Below are 17,352 nucleotides of genomic sequence, written 5' to 3'. Positions count from 1 at the left end.
TCGGTTGATTTTAATTGTCAGGATTTTTCCTCAACACTAATAAATTATTTATTAGTTGAAATAAATTAGAAACCCACTAAATATTATTCAGAAAATTTGTTTGAATAAAAATTATTATAATAAAGTTGAGGTTAAATCAGCGCGGTATTTAAGTTTTTGGTGTTCATGATATTACGAACACGAGACACAAGTGCGGTGGATGCGCAGTATAATTCTATCAATTTAATTCAGTTATAAATTATTATTTATATTGATAAGAGAGTTTAATATTAAGTATAAGTATCAAGCAAATGAATAATTATTTATGATAAAAGAACTCAATCTATATTTAAATTTATTTCTTAATTATTTTCTTAAACATTTTCTTATCCTAATCTAGCTTTGTACTCGGCTATATCAGACATTCCAGAACCCAGTGCTCAACGTCTACGTGAGTAACTGGAGAAAGATTGTCTGAACTTCTTGGTACGGGGATGCTAGGACATACCCTTACATTTTAATGAAAAAAAAAACGCAGTTCCATTCAAGCGCTTATGAACAAATAGCCGTAACTTCTCGAAAAATCTTTCGATTTACTTTTTTTTTTATTTTTTTTTTTTTAATTATAGCTATTGTTGTCTTCTATAAACAAAAAAATCAGCTAAGTTCAAATAAATTGTTTTTAATTTATATGAATTATTTTCAGACTTTTTAATTTCTTTATTAAAAATAATCAAAATTAGAATAAAATTATTTTGTTTGCATATAAAAATCTTATGAGCACCAAAGAATTGATGTGAAAAAAAAAATTTTTTTTTTTTTGAATTGAAATTTGGAATCGATTGATACCTACATTATGGACTCGATTTTTTAAAAGTTCATTAGCTTATTTGTTTATAAAAAAAATTAGTTAACATTTTAAGAATTCATTTTTTGTCGTTAGGTTTTTTGGACGATTTATAAAATTTGGAATCAATTGATACCTATATCGTCGAAGCGATATTTCAAAAGTTGATTAAGTCTTTATAAAAATAAGAATAAGTTACAAAAAAGATGAAAAAACAAATTTCTCCGTGTCACGCGCACTGTATCGGAGTTGAATCAAGTCCCTGTAGAGTTCATATTTTTCGAACTTTTGAGCTAAATTTTTACTCAAAAACAAATTTTTGTTCAATTTTTTTTTTTACGTCGATTTTTTGGTACCGCTAAAATTTTGGAAGCTATTAAAATAATTTTATTCTAATTTTAACTATTTTGAATAAAGAAATTAAAAAAACTGAAAATAAATTCAAAAAAATTGATTTAAACTTAGTTGATTTTTTTATTTATAGAAAACAACAGTAGCTATAATTCAAAAAAAAAAAAAAATAAAAAAAAAAAAAGAAAAAAAAAATCGAATGATTTTTCGAGGAGTTACAGCTATTTGTTTACAAGCGCTTGGGCGGGACCGGGTTTTTTTCATTAAAAAATTAATATCTCGCAAACTATTGATCATAAAGACATTGGGTTCAGCTCATTTTGTTAGTTATATAATTCTCTAAATTTCGTACGAAGCATGTCTCGACTACTTTCGCGTAGTTTCTGAGATATTTTAATTCGAAGCTCAACGCTAAAACTCTATTTTTTAAACAAAAAAAAAAAAAAAAGCGACACTTCCCACATATACACAAATTTTTAGAATATTTTTCGGAGTATTTCAAGAAAAAAATCCTAAATTGTATAACGTTCTCTTCTATTTTACGCGTCCCACGGCGGAGTGTGGTTGGCGCTCAATAGCCGTTATGGCTTTCCGTTGGTGAAAAATAACTGAAAATAAAATAATAATAACCGAAGTCCCACTTTAAGATATCCCGAATCTCCCCGGACACACAGCTCTGCTCAGGCTGGGTTAGACAATCCTAGTTGGGCGCCAGTTCGTGTGCCTCACGAACAAAATTCAAACAAAATAAACACAACGGAGAAAAATGAAAATGAAAATAAAAATAAATGACAGGGTAACAGTTTCAGATTTTAGGAAAAGAAAAGCAAGAAAAAGATAGCAGTATTGTAAATAAATAAAATTTAAATAACTACCGGGTTGATGACCATTTGTTTCAAATATATTTTAAATTATAAATTAAGTAATGGTATCGCATAACCAAATAAACAATATCAAAGATAAAATAATAATAGTCCACTTACAACATTAACACGGTATGCGTATACAAATTAAAAAAATGATAATACTGAATACACAATAAATATATTATCCACAAAATCGTTTATCACATGTAAATAATACTATCACTCACCCGTGATATTTAAAAAAAAAAACTACTACTATAATCTTCAAATATTTTAAGTAAATATTTCGTACCATTAGACCACGGGTGAATGCTATACACTATTCACAAAATAATAATCGCGAAATAATAATATAATAATAATACTTAGAATTAGTAATAATTACGTAAAATAATATCTAGAACCTCTTGTATCACTCACACGTGATAATAAAAACCATAATAATAACGCAAGAAACTAATAAGTATAGCAGTAATAATTTACATTAATAATAAATGATAATGAAAAATAACCAAACATTTATCACAATCAATATTTGGTAAAATAGTACTGAATATTTTCACTGATTGTATTCGTATGTACTGAGTATAATATTCACGCATTCCATCATATGCTTATGACCAATTATTAATACTCAGAATTCACTATCTCTCTTACTCTTATGCTATAGACAATTGATCACCAACTCGGGAACCAAAATTACACGCCAATGTATTAGCCAAAAAGTACTTACAGTTTACGTATTATTCAACTCCCTTGGTTGCACACTAATACGGTAAATGTATTTTCCTTTATGCGGTTTACCAAAATACTCAAATAATGCCAATGGGTTTATATTATCTACTCAAAATACCAAATGGCGACAAATTTATAATTATTTTAATGTAACAGAGCACACACGCTACTCTTACAGTAGTCCATTGAAATGTTACATTTTTTAGGCCTAACCTTGCGTTTTTTAGAGGACGCAATTTTATTTTTTTTTATGTGTAGGGGGGGTCAGTGTAAAGCTAAAACCAAGTTTGTGGGGTCGCCACCCTTGTCCCACGGCCGCCATCTTGAAAATAGGGGTTGAAATGGTATTTACAATATATCTCTTAAACTATTTATTTAAAAAAAAAAATTTGCTAACATTTTTTGTTGCAAATTAAATTCTCTACAACTTTGGTCCAGTAAATTTTTGTCGTAGAACTATAAATAAAAAAGTTATAAGCGAAAATCTTCAGAAATTTGCGAAAAAAAATTATATTTTTCGATGTAACTTTTTTTTTTATCATTTTACGAAAAAATGATATCAGACCATTTTTATACATCGTTATTTGAGGAACAACTTTTATTCGCATCATTTTTTCATTAAGTCAATAACTAAGGTTTTACAGCGCTCCGAAGTGAGTACTATTTTTCAGTACTCTTAACTATACTTATATTATACGTGTGTACCTATAATATGTCATCAGTTATTGTTTTTTTTTTCTTTTTTTTTACTTTATTATTATAACTATTTTTAATTACAAATTTTGCAATATTATTAATAATTAATTATTGACTCTTTTTCACTCCATAACAGGATTTAACAATTATTGATTTTTAAAATAATTTTAAATCTGATGGCCGTTACCGGGAATACTATTCAGGTAGAAAATACCCAAGTGACCATGAGGGAATAAAAGAACAGCTGCTATTGTTATTATTATTCCAAACCTCTGTTATTGTAAGAAAATTATTGATGCCGGTGCAGAACTCTAAACCTCCAGCACCCCCTGAGCTTCTAAAATTGATCTTTTGCAAATGCAAAGGAAACTGTGGAGCGATGTGTGGATGCCGAAAAGCAGGAATGAAATGTTCTGCAGTGTGCTTCCATTGTTCTGGAGAGACTTGCAGCAACGTAATGGAACTCTCAGAATTAATAAATGAAAATGACTTTGATGATGAACCACCAACATTAACACCCCTTCCTTCTCCAGTTTTCCCACCGGTATTTAATTCAGAAAGCCGATCAGATGCTGAGCCGCAGTCTGGTCCATCGAAACGACTGAGGACGGAGTAATTCTAATTTAGAACATCACCGTGGATTATGCCTATTGGGGATACCACGTAAAAAAAACGCGCCTCTAGACTCTACCTCGTGGGTGGTGGGGAAAAGAGTCAATAATTAATTATTAATAATATTGCAAAATTTGTAATTAAAATAGTTATAATAATAAAGTAAAAAAAAGAAAAAAAACAAACAATAACTGATGACATATTATAGGTACACACGTATAATATAGGTATAGTTAAGAGTACTGAAAAATAGTACTCACTTCGGAGCGCTGTAACGCCTTAGTTATTGACTTAATGAAAAAATGATGCGGATAAAAGTTGTTCCTCAAATAACGATGTACAAAAATGGTCTGATATCATTTTTTCGTAAAATGATAAAAAAAAAAGTTACATCGAAAAATATAATTTTTTTTCGCAAATTTCTGAAGATTTTCGCTTATAACTTTTTTATTTATAGTTCTACGACAGAAAGTTACTGGACCAAAGTTGTAGAGAATTAAATTTGCAACAAAAAATGTTAACAAATTTTTTTTTTAAATAAATAGTTTAAGAGATATATCGTAAATACCATTTCAACCCCTATTTTCAAGATGGCGGCCGTGGGACAAGGGTGGAGACCCCACAAATTTGGTTTTAGCTTTACACTGACCCCCCCTACACATCAAAAAAATAAAATTGCGTCCTCTAAAAAACGCAACCCAAAATGTAACTTTTCAATGGACTACAGAGACTTTCCCACGTCTGACCATGGCAGCACGTGAATCTCATGCCGGCACCTAGGCCGATGTCATTTTGTCGTATATCTCACTTTGACCAATGGAGATATACAACTGTCGCATGTTATGTTGTACAGTACCACCAACGTTATACATAAATTTGGCCGTGTAATTTATAACGTATACCTTGCTGAAATTTCGCGACGGAGACGCGGAACAGCCCAATATAGCGTATGCAGTCGCCCACGCGTGATAATGAATAATAATTAACGATATTAAATTATAATAAATATCGAGATCAAATTAAAATAAAACAATAGATTTAAATAATCGTCACAATATAAATAATAATTAAATGTTGTCGTGCCTGGACCAGCTCCTCAGGCTGGGTTAGTGCACGCAGGCGCCAGACCGTTTATTCAAAAACGGACAAAAATCATTCAGGAGGAAAACTTACGAGGAAAGGATCCGAGCAAGTGACTCACGACGAAGCGGATAAACATTCAAAAGAAATAAAATAAATAATGAAAACAAAAATTAGTAAATATATGATAAATAATTACATACAAGTAATAAATAAGATAAGGAAAAATGAAATTAAGCGGTGGGAAAAGATCCAGAGAAATAAATATTATACTTTCCCGACAGCTGTTGGTTTCCTAGTTTTAATTTTCATAAACAATATAAAATATTCCACAATATTTAGTTTCGTTAAATCAATAACAATAATACCTGGTTATTTTGCCAAAAATAATATCGCAATATCACAATCAATTATATAAACTGAATTGACCAAAACAAATATAATTTAATTTAATTGATAATATAAATTTTTAATATTAAATAAAAGAAACAATTATTCCATTTAAATCTTCCCGAAATCCTGAATAATAACAATATCTTTATTTCCTAGTATCTCTCAGCACTTGTGAGAGAGAGAAAGATACGGAATTTATCCTCACTTACACTCAAAATAATAAATTCCTCTGTATTAAACTAACTTATAATTTTAATATAAAAATTTCAATAATAATTTTAGGCCGCTGGGGTAAGCAAATAAATCAAAAGTAACAAAAAAAATATAAAGTCACTCAATTATTTTTAATAATAATAAATATAAATAATAATAAATATATATAATAATGCTTAATATTTTTCTGCAGATATTCCGAGTGAGCATAAAAAAAAGAAATGATTTTAAATAATTCGGGAATTTTCACCCAAGTGATGATGTCAGTACTTGAGGAATTTACTCAAGTACTGTATGCGCTGTATAGATATATATACTATAGGTATATATATATATATGTATACCGGCAACGTTTCGCTACGTTGTACTTAACTTATATATACATATATATATATATATATATATATATATATATATATATAGATAGAAATATGAGAATATTTTTACCAATAATAAACGAATTATCTAACAATAATGAACGAAATTACTTTCCTTCGCCGCGGCGACCAACAACTACCGGGGGGAGGTTACCACGTGAAAAATAAATGCCGTGAAAGGAATTCAAACTACTTACTCAAAATTCACGGTTTCCAATGATAAAAAAATAGTATATATTAAAGTAAATGTCGATTTAATTCACCCGGTGAACCTTACTAATTTTTCACTTATTCGAACAAAAAAACTTTATTTCCAAAATAGAACGTAATAGATGCGTTGTACAAAGCAGCGTCTACACACAGTGCTAGTCCGTATCTTGCTGAATTAATTATCCCAACCTCCACCTGTTGGTCGTCGCACACGTAGCACCACCGTCGCTTTTAATTACTATTATAATTATTTCTACTAGCCCTGGGCCTAGTTTTAAATTAAAAATATAAAATATAAAAACAATTCCTGGACATCTGAATGATACATAATTGCTTAATTAAATATATGAACTATTTGTTTATAACTTATTCCTATTTTTATTTTACCTGGTAACTGAAATAATAATTATTTAATACTTATTAACTTGACGTCGGAATTTTAGCCAAACTATCGATTTATCGTTACCCGGCGGTCAATATTGTCAACTAACTGACATCCTTAGTCGGATGACAAGTTTCAATCAAATAATACATTAGACAATCGTTGGGGCATAATCCTACGCTGGATTATACATCCCAACTGTTCCAAAATCATAAATAAAAGCTTAAATTATACAAAAATCAAGTATTTGCATTTTTAAATTATAAATTAATATTCATTCGCACATGTGCTCACTTATACTCAGCGCGCATGCGCTAGCACCGTGCACGGACCGCTGTCTCCATCGGCGAAATGGCGGAATGCCCGCGTAACGGTTCAAATTCAAATATATAATTAAAATATTCAACTTATAACTAAATAAAAATTAAATAATTTGAATCGTTACGTGACAAACCATATTATTTTCACTCATTTTTTAGTAATTTTATTTGGTTAATTAAAACAGTCACTTAACAAATGAAATGAGTAAACTAAAATGACAAGTAAACAAATAAGAGTAATAAAGCTGTAAATGAACATTAAATATAACTGACACCGGGAAGAAACAATCATGTTTGATCGCAAGGGAAGAAACACACATGTTTCTGCCCGCTGTGTGAAGGTATTTTCGAACTACGAATTCGCTAGCAGTTGTTTGCAGCATCGGCTTGAAATTAGCTTGTTTCAACCGCCTGTAGAGATACTGAAACTTCAAGTTTCGATGCTGGTATCATGAAAAGGTTTGTTACGTGATTACGAGCCTGAAAACGACTTCACTGCTGATGAAACAGCTCTATTTTATAAATTTCTTCCTGACAAAACTGTAACTTTTATAGTTGATAAATGCCATGGTGAGAAGCATAGCAAAGAACGCTTAACAATTTTACTCGCTGTAAACATGACAGGTACAGAAAAACTTTCACCTTTAGTTTGAGAAATCGAAAAAACTTCGTTGTTTTTCGCAATGTAAATCGCTGCGATTGGAATAAGAAGTGAATACCAAAGCATGGATGACTTCTGCAATGTTCAGACACTGGCTCATAGATATTGACAAGAAAATGACTGAAGAAAAACGAAAACTCCTATTATTTATAGATAATTACACGACAAAAAACGATGTCCCACAAATAACATCAGTATGTGAAGTTTTTACTGCAAAACACGACATCAAAATTGCAACCGATGGATCAGGGTATTATGTAAAATTTCAATTCATTATACCGTAAAGAAGAAGTCAGGAGTATGTTGCATGATTTGGAAGAAACAGGAAATTCTCGTATAGATGTATTATAAGCCATGCGGATGACTAATAAAGCTTGGCAAAAAGAGACTGCTACTACAATAAAAAACTGTTTTGCTCACTGTGGTTTTTCTTCGTCAATAATCGAAGAAGAAGTTAAAGATATTTCTCTGCAACCTCCTGAAGAATGGGATACCGTGGCGCCTGAAATATGTTTAGAGGACTTTATTACATGTGACGGTAGAGTTATGACTGCTGGAATATTATCCGACGAAGAGATTCTTGATTCAGTATCTGAGAGCAATGAAAGAGATGGATATGAGACAGAAGATCCAAATAATATAACATGTACTCAATTAGTTTCGATCAGAGAGGCAAGAATAGCATTTAATACGTTACGTAATTTTATAGAACAAACAAGTAAGTCGGAAGAAAAAGAATTTTCTGCTCTTTGTATTTTGGACAACGCTAGAGATAAAGAACAGCCCCATTTAAAGCAAAAAAAAAATTACTGATTTTTATCAATAAGTTTTTTGAATAAATTTATTGATTATCTATGTAACTTGAATTTGTATTTGTATGTATTTGACTTTCTCCTTACTGTTCGCGTCCTCCCTAACTCGAAACAAGTTACTGCCTAACTCGAAAACTACAATTCGAATTTTTTCGTCTCTCTTGGAGTTCGAATTATAGAGGTTCTATTGTATTAAAAAGTAATGAAATTTTAAATGATAAAATTATAATATTTATAATAAAATTGATAATAATATTAAAAGTAAAAAAATAAAATCATACAAAAATAAAATAATAATAAAATTAAATAAAGTAAAAACAAAAGTTAAAATAATATAATAATAACAATAATAATCTTTTATTTGTTCGTAGTTTCAATATATTTATATATGTTTGTTTCGATTGGTACTTATAATTTGAGAACAACTTGAGGCACATATGATCTACATCGATAAAAAAATTCTTGTTTTTTTTACATTCCGCTTAATTAATGTTAAATGCACATTGAATCAATGTTTTTTTTAGACTATAGTTATAAAACAAGCATCTTTATGTTTGCTACATACAACATTTGAATTATTTCAGTTATTTAGTTATGGACAAACATCAAATCTTGATATTAAGTTTTTAAATATTTCACTTACAATTTCTTTAAATCGAAAGAAAAAAGTTTTTATTCTAGGGTAAGAGTACCAGTACCCAGCCCCAAACCAGTAGCCAGCCACCTCATGTTAAATTATGTCTATATATATTTTGGGCCAATGTTAAAGTATAGGACCGGCTGGCTACTGGTTAGGGGCTGGGTACTGGTACTTTTACCCTATTCATTTAAGAATTTTATAACTTCTAATATTACTTTCTCTAATTGTAGTATTACTATTTTTTTTGATATTATTATTTTTAGAGATCGAATTATTAAAAAAACTGCGTGAATGCTGTAGGTCACGTGTTCTGGCGAGAGCCAATCGCGTCGTAGTTACCTTGAGCGAGAGGCACAGCCGATAAACACTCTCTCTCTCTCTCGCACCTCAAGCTACACATAGTGCTATTCATACGCACTTACACGAGACTTTCACGACTATCTGTCAGATGAAAAATTCAGTCGAAATGATCTGGTTTTTTAAGATTATTTGTCTTCAATTACCTATATTTCCCTCCTAAAATATCAGAGTGCCTCAAAAACATTTTTTTCATTTGTTTCAAAAACCATTTTTCAATAGTCTGATTAATATTTAGACTCGATTAATTGATCTGGTGTTACGTTCTGGCTCTAATTAAATTTAAATAATAATTTTAGAAAATTTTTTTTTGAAGTCTCGAATTATTTATTCGCCACGGTGGGTGAATAAACGGTTCGACACTTCTTAGAATCATAAATAAATAATAAATTAATAAATCATTACTTTGTTGGCGATATTATTCTATTCATCACCAACAATGTAACGGAATTCAACCTTATTGTGGGGTGCCAATTGGCACCCCAATATTTTTACCTATACCATGGCCTGTCCATAACATTATTACCACCCAGGGGCGAGCGCTTATCAACTGTTCCACCCTGTCCTATAACCACGAGCGCTCAACAGCAGTTCGGGTTTCCCTCAAATTTCCTGCCGATTTTTCTACCATTCACCTGCTATTAAACAATTAAAATTAATAATTGATAAAATAATCGACGACCACGGCCCATCAGGGGTCTATAGACACTCTAACGAAGCCAAACCTGGACATTGATAGAAAATTAAATATTTAAAAATATTTTAATTAATATTGGAAATTTTCCAGTATGTAACAGTGGTGCTGTGACCAAGATCAGTTATCATTGTTTATAAACACTAAAAATAATTTTTAAATAATTTTATTAAACAGGAAATTTCCCAGAATGTAACACTGGCTTTTTTATATTTCAATTTCTTGAATATCTAACAAACATATAAAAATTTCAGAATGCCTCAAGAATATTTTTTTGATAAAGATATTTGCTTTTTAAAAAAATTCAAGGGTTGCTAGAGGGCCACTGCCCTTCAGCCAGACCTCGATTTTCTTTTTTAGAGGTCTCTCAGGGACACCCACAAAATTTTTCTGCCTCGAGTGCCTCGAGAACCTACCCAAAATCGTTCACCAGCTCTCAGATTATACATCTAAGACTGAATCTGGATCAAATATATTCTCTTTGGTGGATTAATGTATAACTCAGAATAAAGCTCAAGCTAAACATTGTTCATCTCACTGGTTTTTTTATGCTTCATTCTTTCACTATTCACTTCAATTTTGGAAAAAATAATAGTCTCAAGTATTTTTGTACATACCGTTTTGTTTGTAAAATATAACTGTACGTTTAATTTCTTTTTTTTCTTCAAGACTTTTGTATATTTCTGCTTTATCTTCTTCAGCAGTTTTGGGTCCATATAAGAATTTGCAGGCACAACCTTTTTGCATTATCTGAGCTCGCGGATACCCTGTCAGCTCACAAAATCCATCTGAGCAATATACGATTGGATATATTGTCGGTACTTGAGCATTTCCCAACACAAAATTACTATCTGTAACAAAGCCATAATGAATTATTATATCAGTTTAAAAAGTTGAAAATAAAATTTGAATCTATTGAAAGTGGCTAGCTAAGATGGCGAATAAAAAGTAATTCAATTTTATTTTTTAATTTCTTGGACTCAGTAAAAAATACATATGATTCAATTGATGGATTTGGCATTAGCCTATCGGACAAAGCACTCGCTTACCAAAGCGTCGGACCAGGTTCAATTCCGACATGCACTAATGAATTTCATTTTTGCAACTTGGGATTTCTGCAATTTTATTGGCAACTCTCTAGTGGTAGAATACTGACAATTTTTCAAGCGAATTGAAAATGCCGCCGATTTCATTACAAAATAATAGCGGAACACAAAATGTCGATCGAATCTACAGGGATCTGCTGCGTCAATGACTGGACCGTCGGGTGGGGCTTTTTATTAAAGAAAAACACCTGTATCGGTCAAGCATTGGTGGCTGCAGTGGCCCAAATATTTGCAGAATCTCTAGCTTTGGTGTAAGTGAACGTGTCAAAGCAATAATAGAGGAAGTCCTCAACCGCGAACGTTGCCCTTGGATAACAGGTATCTTCCATTGTATAAGTGCTATACCCTACTCAGTAGGCTCTGTAGAATGGACTATAAAATACCTGCATTAGCTTCCTAGGAGATATAACTTTGGATGACAAGACTCCTCGACGACAAGGACACGATGTAAGATCGCCGCGGTAGCTGAAGGCTAGGACTCATAGCGACGGGAGAATAACGGTGGGCTTAACGCTAGGTCCTGGTTCTTTCTAAGCTAGTGGGTAATCCCGGCAGCGGCTGTGCCCCGTGACAAGTTTATTTGGACTCGGAGTAGAGAATCATCAAAATAAAAAACTATGCCTCTTCTACCTATAAACTCCCAAACATTAGTATCTACAATAGTGAAATTATAAATAAGTGTCGAAAAAACAGTGGGCTTACTAAGTTCGTCGTTCGGTGAAACAGCGAAAAGGTAGGCCTAATAACAATGAACGCCAGGGCCGCGATCTACCCCAACAACTATAAAATTGTCCTCAGTGGGCCCGGGTACAATTGCTCACTAGCTAAGTGCCCGGTGGAAAACCAACTAAATTCAATTCATGATTCAATTGATTTTTTTCTCATTGGAATAATCTTGAAGAATATTTTGAATCAAACGGAAGTGAAAGTAATTTAGTTTTTGAGAAAAGTGGATCAGAATCGATTGATCAGTTGATTTATACTAGCCTGAATATTACCCAGAAATTTTGGCAAGTTATAGAACTATCTCAACTACCCGGGGAAAAATGATTTTGCCTATTCTAATTAAACAAAAAGATTTGAAAGTATCTGAAAAAACTAATCTTTTAATTCCTTTCAACCCTTCCCAATCATATAAATCCATTTTGAAATTTCACAATTAATCCTACCAAATCATTTTTAATTCTGCAAAAGCATCAGAATTTAAAAGCATCTAAAAAGATAAAAAATTTTCAATCTTTCCATATTCTTATTAATCCTAAAATATTATCTGAATTTCGTTTTCAAGTTATAATTAAAAATGGTTTGCCTAGGATCAAAAATTTTTAATCTGTCCGAATACTTTTTAATTGAAAAATAATATCGCAATTTCTGTCACCGGTTATGATTTAAAATGATATCAAATTATAACTTGTGACGGAAATTCGGATAGTATTTAAGGATTATAACGTATTCTGGAAAATTCGAAATTTCTCATCATTTTCGATACTTTTTTGTTCTTAAGTATCCAAGTTTTTAACTCCGGTTACGATTTGAAATCAATTCTTTCAATCCAATCATTGCCTTGAGTGGCACCCTCATCACTAGTGTCTTCTTCTACGTGTGGGTCTTCCACTACATTATTTAGCAAGAAATCTTCATCAAGACCTGTGCATAACTTTTTCAAGGCATTGTACACAAGTATTGAAAATATCTTAAATACGGTTCAGTTACACAGTTTCTGGCCCATTTCTTGCACCAATAATTTACGGATTGAGTTATAATCTGGATCGAATTTGGTGTACAGCTTGCACTGGACTTGCTATTGAAATATATATAACGTCCATTGAACTTGAGACCAGGCTTGCTCAAGCGTTGAACAAGATTTTTATGTGGGTAAATAGGTGAAGAATTGTATTATGCCATATTTTTAAAGAACTATCCGTTTGAAATATGAGTGCTCTGACTCCGGTATAGAACCACGGTCGGCTCACACACACTTATATCGCGTTATAGATGCCATAAGGGCGTGTAAAAAATTATACGTCCTTATGGCACCCGCGAACCATAAGGGCGTATAAAATTTTATTTTCAGGAATTGACGTAATTATATTCTATAAGTATTATAGAGACGAAAAAATTTTTTTTTCCAAAATTCAATTTTTTTTAATACGTCTTTATGGCTCTCGATGTCAGTACGAGGAGCCATAAGGGCGTATAAAAAATTTTATTTTCCGGGAATCGATGTGATTATGTTCTAGAAGTACAATACTAAAAAAAAAAAATTTTTTTTTCAAAATTTTATTTTTTTCATACTTAGAAATCTTTGTTTTTTCAAACTTGAAATTTTTTTTGAACCAACGAAAAAATTTTTCCCAAGTGCGAACGTTTTTTATCATTCTTATACTTTAAGGTCACAACTACGTTGGTTACAGAAACTAAATTTTTTTTATACACCTTTATGGTTTCAGTACTGACCTCGGGAGCCATAAGGGCGCATAAAAAGAAGTTTGATTTTTGGAAAAAAAAAATTTTTCGTCTCTATCATACTCATAGAACATAATTACGTCGATTTCCGAAAACAAGCAATTTTTACACGCCCTTATGGCGTTTTAGCAGTATATTTTGCAGGTGTACGCCCTTATGGTATCTGTAACGCAATATGTCTGTGAACATGTACTTGGAATAAGACCGTGTCACCAAATACGATAAATATACTCGGTGCTACAGTAAATCAATTGTAACTTTCAGCCATTTCCTTTCACACGAACTTATTTGTTTGCGGAAAAAAACGTTTAAACTACAGTGGAATATATCAAATGCAACGTCAAAAACCGTAGACACAAAATATACAGTGATGTAAATAGGGCTTCACTCAAGATCGAGACTATATTGGTCTTGTCTTGATCTCGTCTTGATTTGTCAAGACATGACTAAGACGATATTAAGGATCGCAATTCTAGACCAAGACCAATATCATTAAAAACATCTCGCTAAGTCTTGACAAGACATAAATATACAATAAGTACAAGTATATAAGAATTACTCGTAATAAGATTCCATGCTTCAAGAAAGATTATAACTATTGACTTTATTTTAGCTTATTGATTATTTTAAGTGATAGCATTCTTGGTATTGATAAAAATTACTCTTGATACGACTGTATATACATATCTACATTGATATACTTGTATAAATTCCAAGTAATAACGGATGTAAGTAGTGTATGGCATATGTTATAGTGTATACTCGATACTCTCTGTCTATTTGAAATAATATACAGTTACTTTCCACAATTGTAAGGAACGAAACATATCGCTTGTCATCGCTGCGTTAATAAATGCTTCGTTATGTTAATGTTTTATTAATATTATCAATATTTTTGTGCTGTTATAGAAATCAATTCAATAAAAAAATGAATGGAATAAAATGAAAGTGAGCAGAATTAAGTAATGAAAATGGTAATGACATTTTAGATTACTCAAGTGTTATTGAGATGACCGAGAAATCTGTAGTGAGTTCTCACGTGTCAAAATTCACAAGTTATTTCCGCTGTAAATTGCATTATCATAAAAAAATAGCCATTTGTTTGGAGTGCGAAAAAAAAGAATTGAAGTCCTGTTAAAAAGTAAAAATAGTAATACAACCACGATGAAAAAGCACTTAGAGAAGAACCATCCAGATATTTAGACAAAAATGTTCGGTGATATGAAGACAACACGTGGAAGTGGACAACAAATATTGAATAATTTTTGACTAACAAAAGCATGAGTGAATTTCAATCTCATTTTTGGATATTCACTTTAATGAAAATCTTCCGATGTTATTAAAATTTCAATAATATATTTATTTTTTTTTTTTTCAGGCTAAAATAGAGGATATAGAAATAAAATCAATACTCTATTGAGTGAATTAATTGTTATAAAAAAATTGCCATTTAGTTTTTTGACGATGATTCTACTCAAAAGCTATTAAGCGTATTAAATACGAAGATTATTTTACTGAAACAAAATACTGCACGGTGTCTTATAGTCGAAGAATTTAAAAAAACTAAGCTTATTGAGGCTCATATGTTACATGATAATTCCTCAAATATATCTTTCACAATCGATGGATGGTCATCTTTGAATGGAAAGTCCTATTATGGTATTACAGCAAATTTTATTGATGATAATTGGGAAATGCATTCCTTAGCATCCGATTTTATGCCATCTGAAAGCAACCACACAGGAAAAGGAATCGCTACGATATTTTTTAGCGTATTACAAAGCTTCAAGATTGATCAGAAAATACAGGGTGTAACTATGGATAATGTATCTGCTAATACTGTTTTTATAGCCGAATTATAAAAGATGATGGATAAACAAAACATTCATTTTGATAATGTTAGTCAACGCTTAAGATATTTTGCACATATTTTACATTCAGGAGGGCAACATATTTTAAAATATAACGAAAAATGATTATAAAATTGCATCTATCGGAAAAACTTCAAATCAAATTGCATGAGATTTGTAAGCTTAGTGATTTTACTTATTTTAAACCGATATTAGATGTTTGTACAAGATGGAATAACACATTCGATATGATAGATATTAGATTAAAATTGAAAAAAGCTTTGAATTTATTATGTGTAAGTTGTACGAACGAACTACCTGCTTTAAAATTGAGTAACTCTCAATAGGAACTTTTGAAATTAGTTTACAATTATTTAAAAATGTCGCGTAATTGCAACTATATTGAAATTCGAATGTAGTTACACTCCCGGTAGATAGAGGCAGCAGCTATTGGTGTCTCGTGTCTGCAAAATTTAAACTTGGTCATGCGTAGTGCGGCGCATGCGCATCTACTGTTTCCTGCCTCGTGTCGAGAAAATGGCTGTCATTATCTATCGCAATATACATTCAAGTTATAACACGTGTTATAATTTAGTCGTATTGTTTTGTGCTCATCTCCAAGTATTAAACTGAAATAGTAATTTGTAACAGGGCTAAGCTGTTACTCTGGTCGTTCTTTTATCAAAGAGCACCACTGGAAGTAATAACGGCCTCCCAGAGCCGAATCTTAAATCATCAGGGTCGGTATAAAATTAATTTGTAAGAGAAGAATGAGGAAGGATAATTTATAATTAATTTAAATATTAATTTGACAGTTTTACCTTTATTTTGTTAAACTTATAAACCTTTTATCAATAAACCTTTATAAATCTTATAACTTTTATAACCTTATACCTTATAACTTTATTCAAGCCTTATGACTTTTATAAACCTTATATACCTACTGCCAACTACCTTTGGCATTAGGCATTTGGCACACACACTCGCACTGAGTCCCCTGGAATATTTTACACACACTCAATTTAACTCAACTCCCCGCGGTCGACTAGACCCTCTATGTGGCTGAAACCTTCATTTTAATACTTGTGCGGTCCCCAGGACCCTCTACGCAACTTTACAACCAATTCATGCGGTCACCTTGACCCTCTACGTGATAAACTCTTATAATTATTGATTAACCCACTAAATTATGACAATTATTTACAACTATTTACTTATCACAATTTCTATAATTAAGATTTTCACTGCCTCACACTTTTACCAATATAAAATTCCTATTTCTTAATTAAAATTACTTTTCACATAATTTGACATTTAAAATTACTAATAATTTTCCAACAACTGATTTCTTATAAACGTTATCGTTTCCTTATCAACAAATTTTGTTAAGCCGACTTTATGAGTTAATTTATGTGACCGCTCAACAATTTATTACGACCTTGATATCACGATACTCAAAACTCAACATTTATTTTCCACGTGTTACTTTACGACACTTATAATCTTTATAAATTTATTAATTGGTTTTAATTGATTTATTAACTTGATTCACTTATAGTTAATTTTATCTTAGTTTTAGTGACTAGATAACTTTGACTAGAACGCAATTGATATTCTAGCGAATGTTTTACACGACCTGCCTGGAAATATCAAACCTAATTATCGTTGAGTCCGGTTTTCTAATTATTTTATTACACGTTAATTC

General features: G+C 31.3%; 1 protein-coding gene across 1 annotated transcript in view; it reads right to left on the bottom strand.

The window, feature by feature from the left end:
* LOC103570411 (potassium voltage-gated channel subfamily H member 8) overlaps window positions 1-17,352 on the bottom strand; it is a 355,105-nt gene that overhangs the window by 173,520 nt on the left and 164,233 nt on the right. The window contains exon 3 of the mRNA XM_053741792.1: window positions 10,843-11,076. Coding sequence (XP_053597767.1) covers window positions 10,843-11,076 — 234 coding nt within the window. The remainder of the gene's footprint in view (window positions 1-10,842; window positions 11,077-17,352) is intronic.

This window comes from Microplitis demolitor, chromosome 9, assembly GCF_026212275.2.
Source record: "Microplitis demolitor isolate Queensland-Clemson2020A chromosome 9, iyMicDemo2.1a, whole genome shotgun sequence".
NCBI lineage: Eukaryota > Metazoa > Arthropoda > Insecta > Hymenoptera > Braconidae > Microplitis > Microplitis demolitor.
This window is presented reverse-complemented; position numbering and strand designations above follow the sequence as displayed.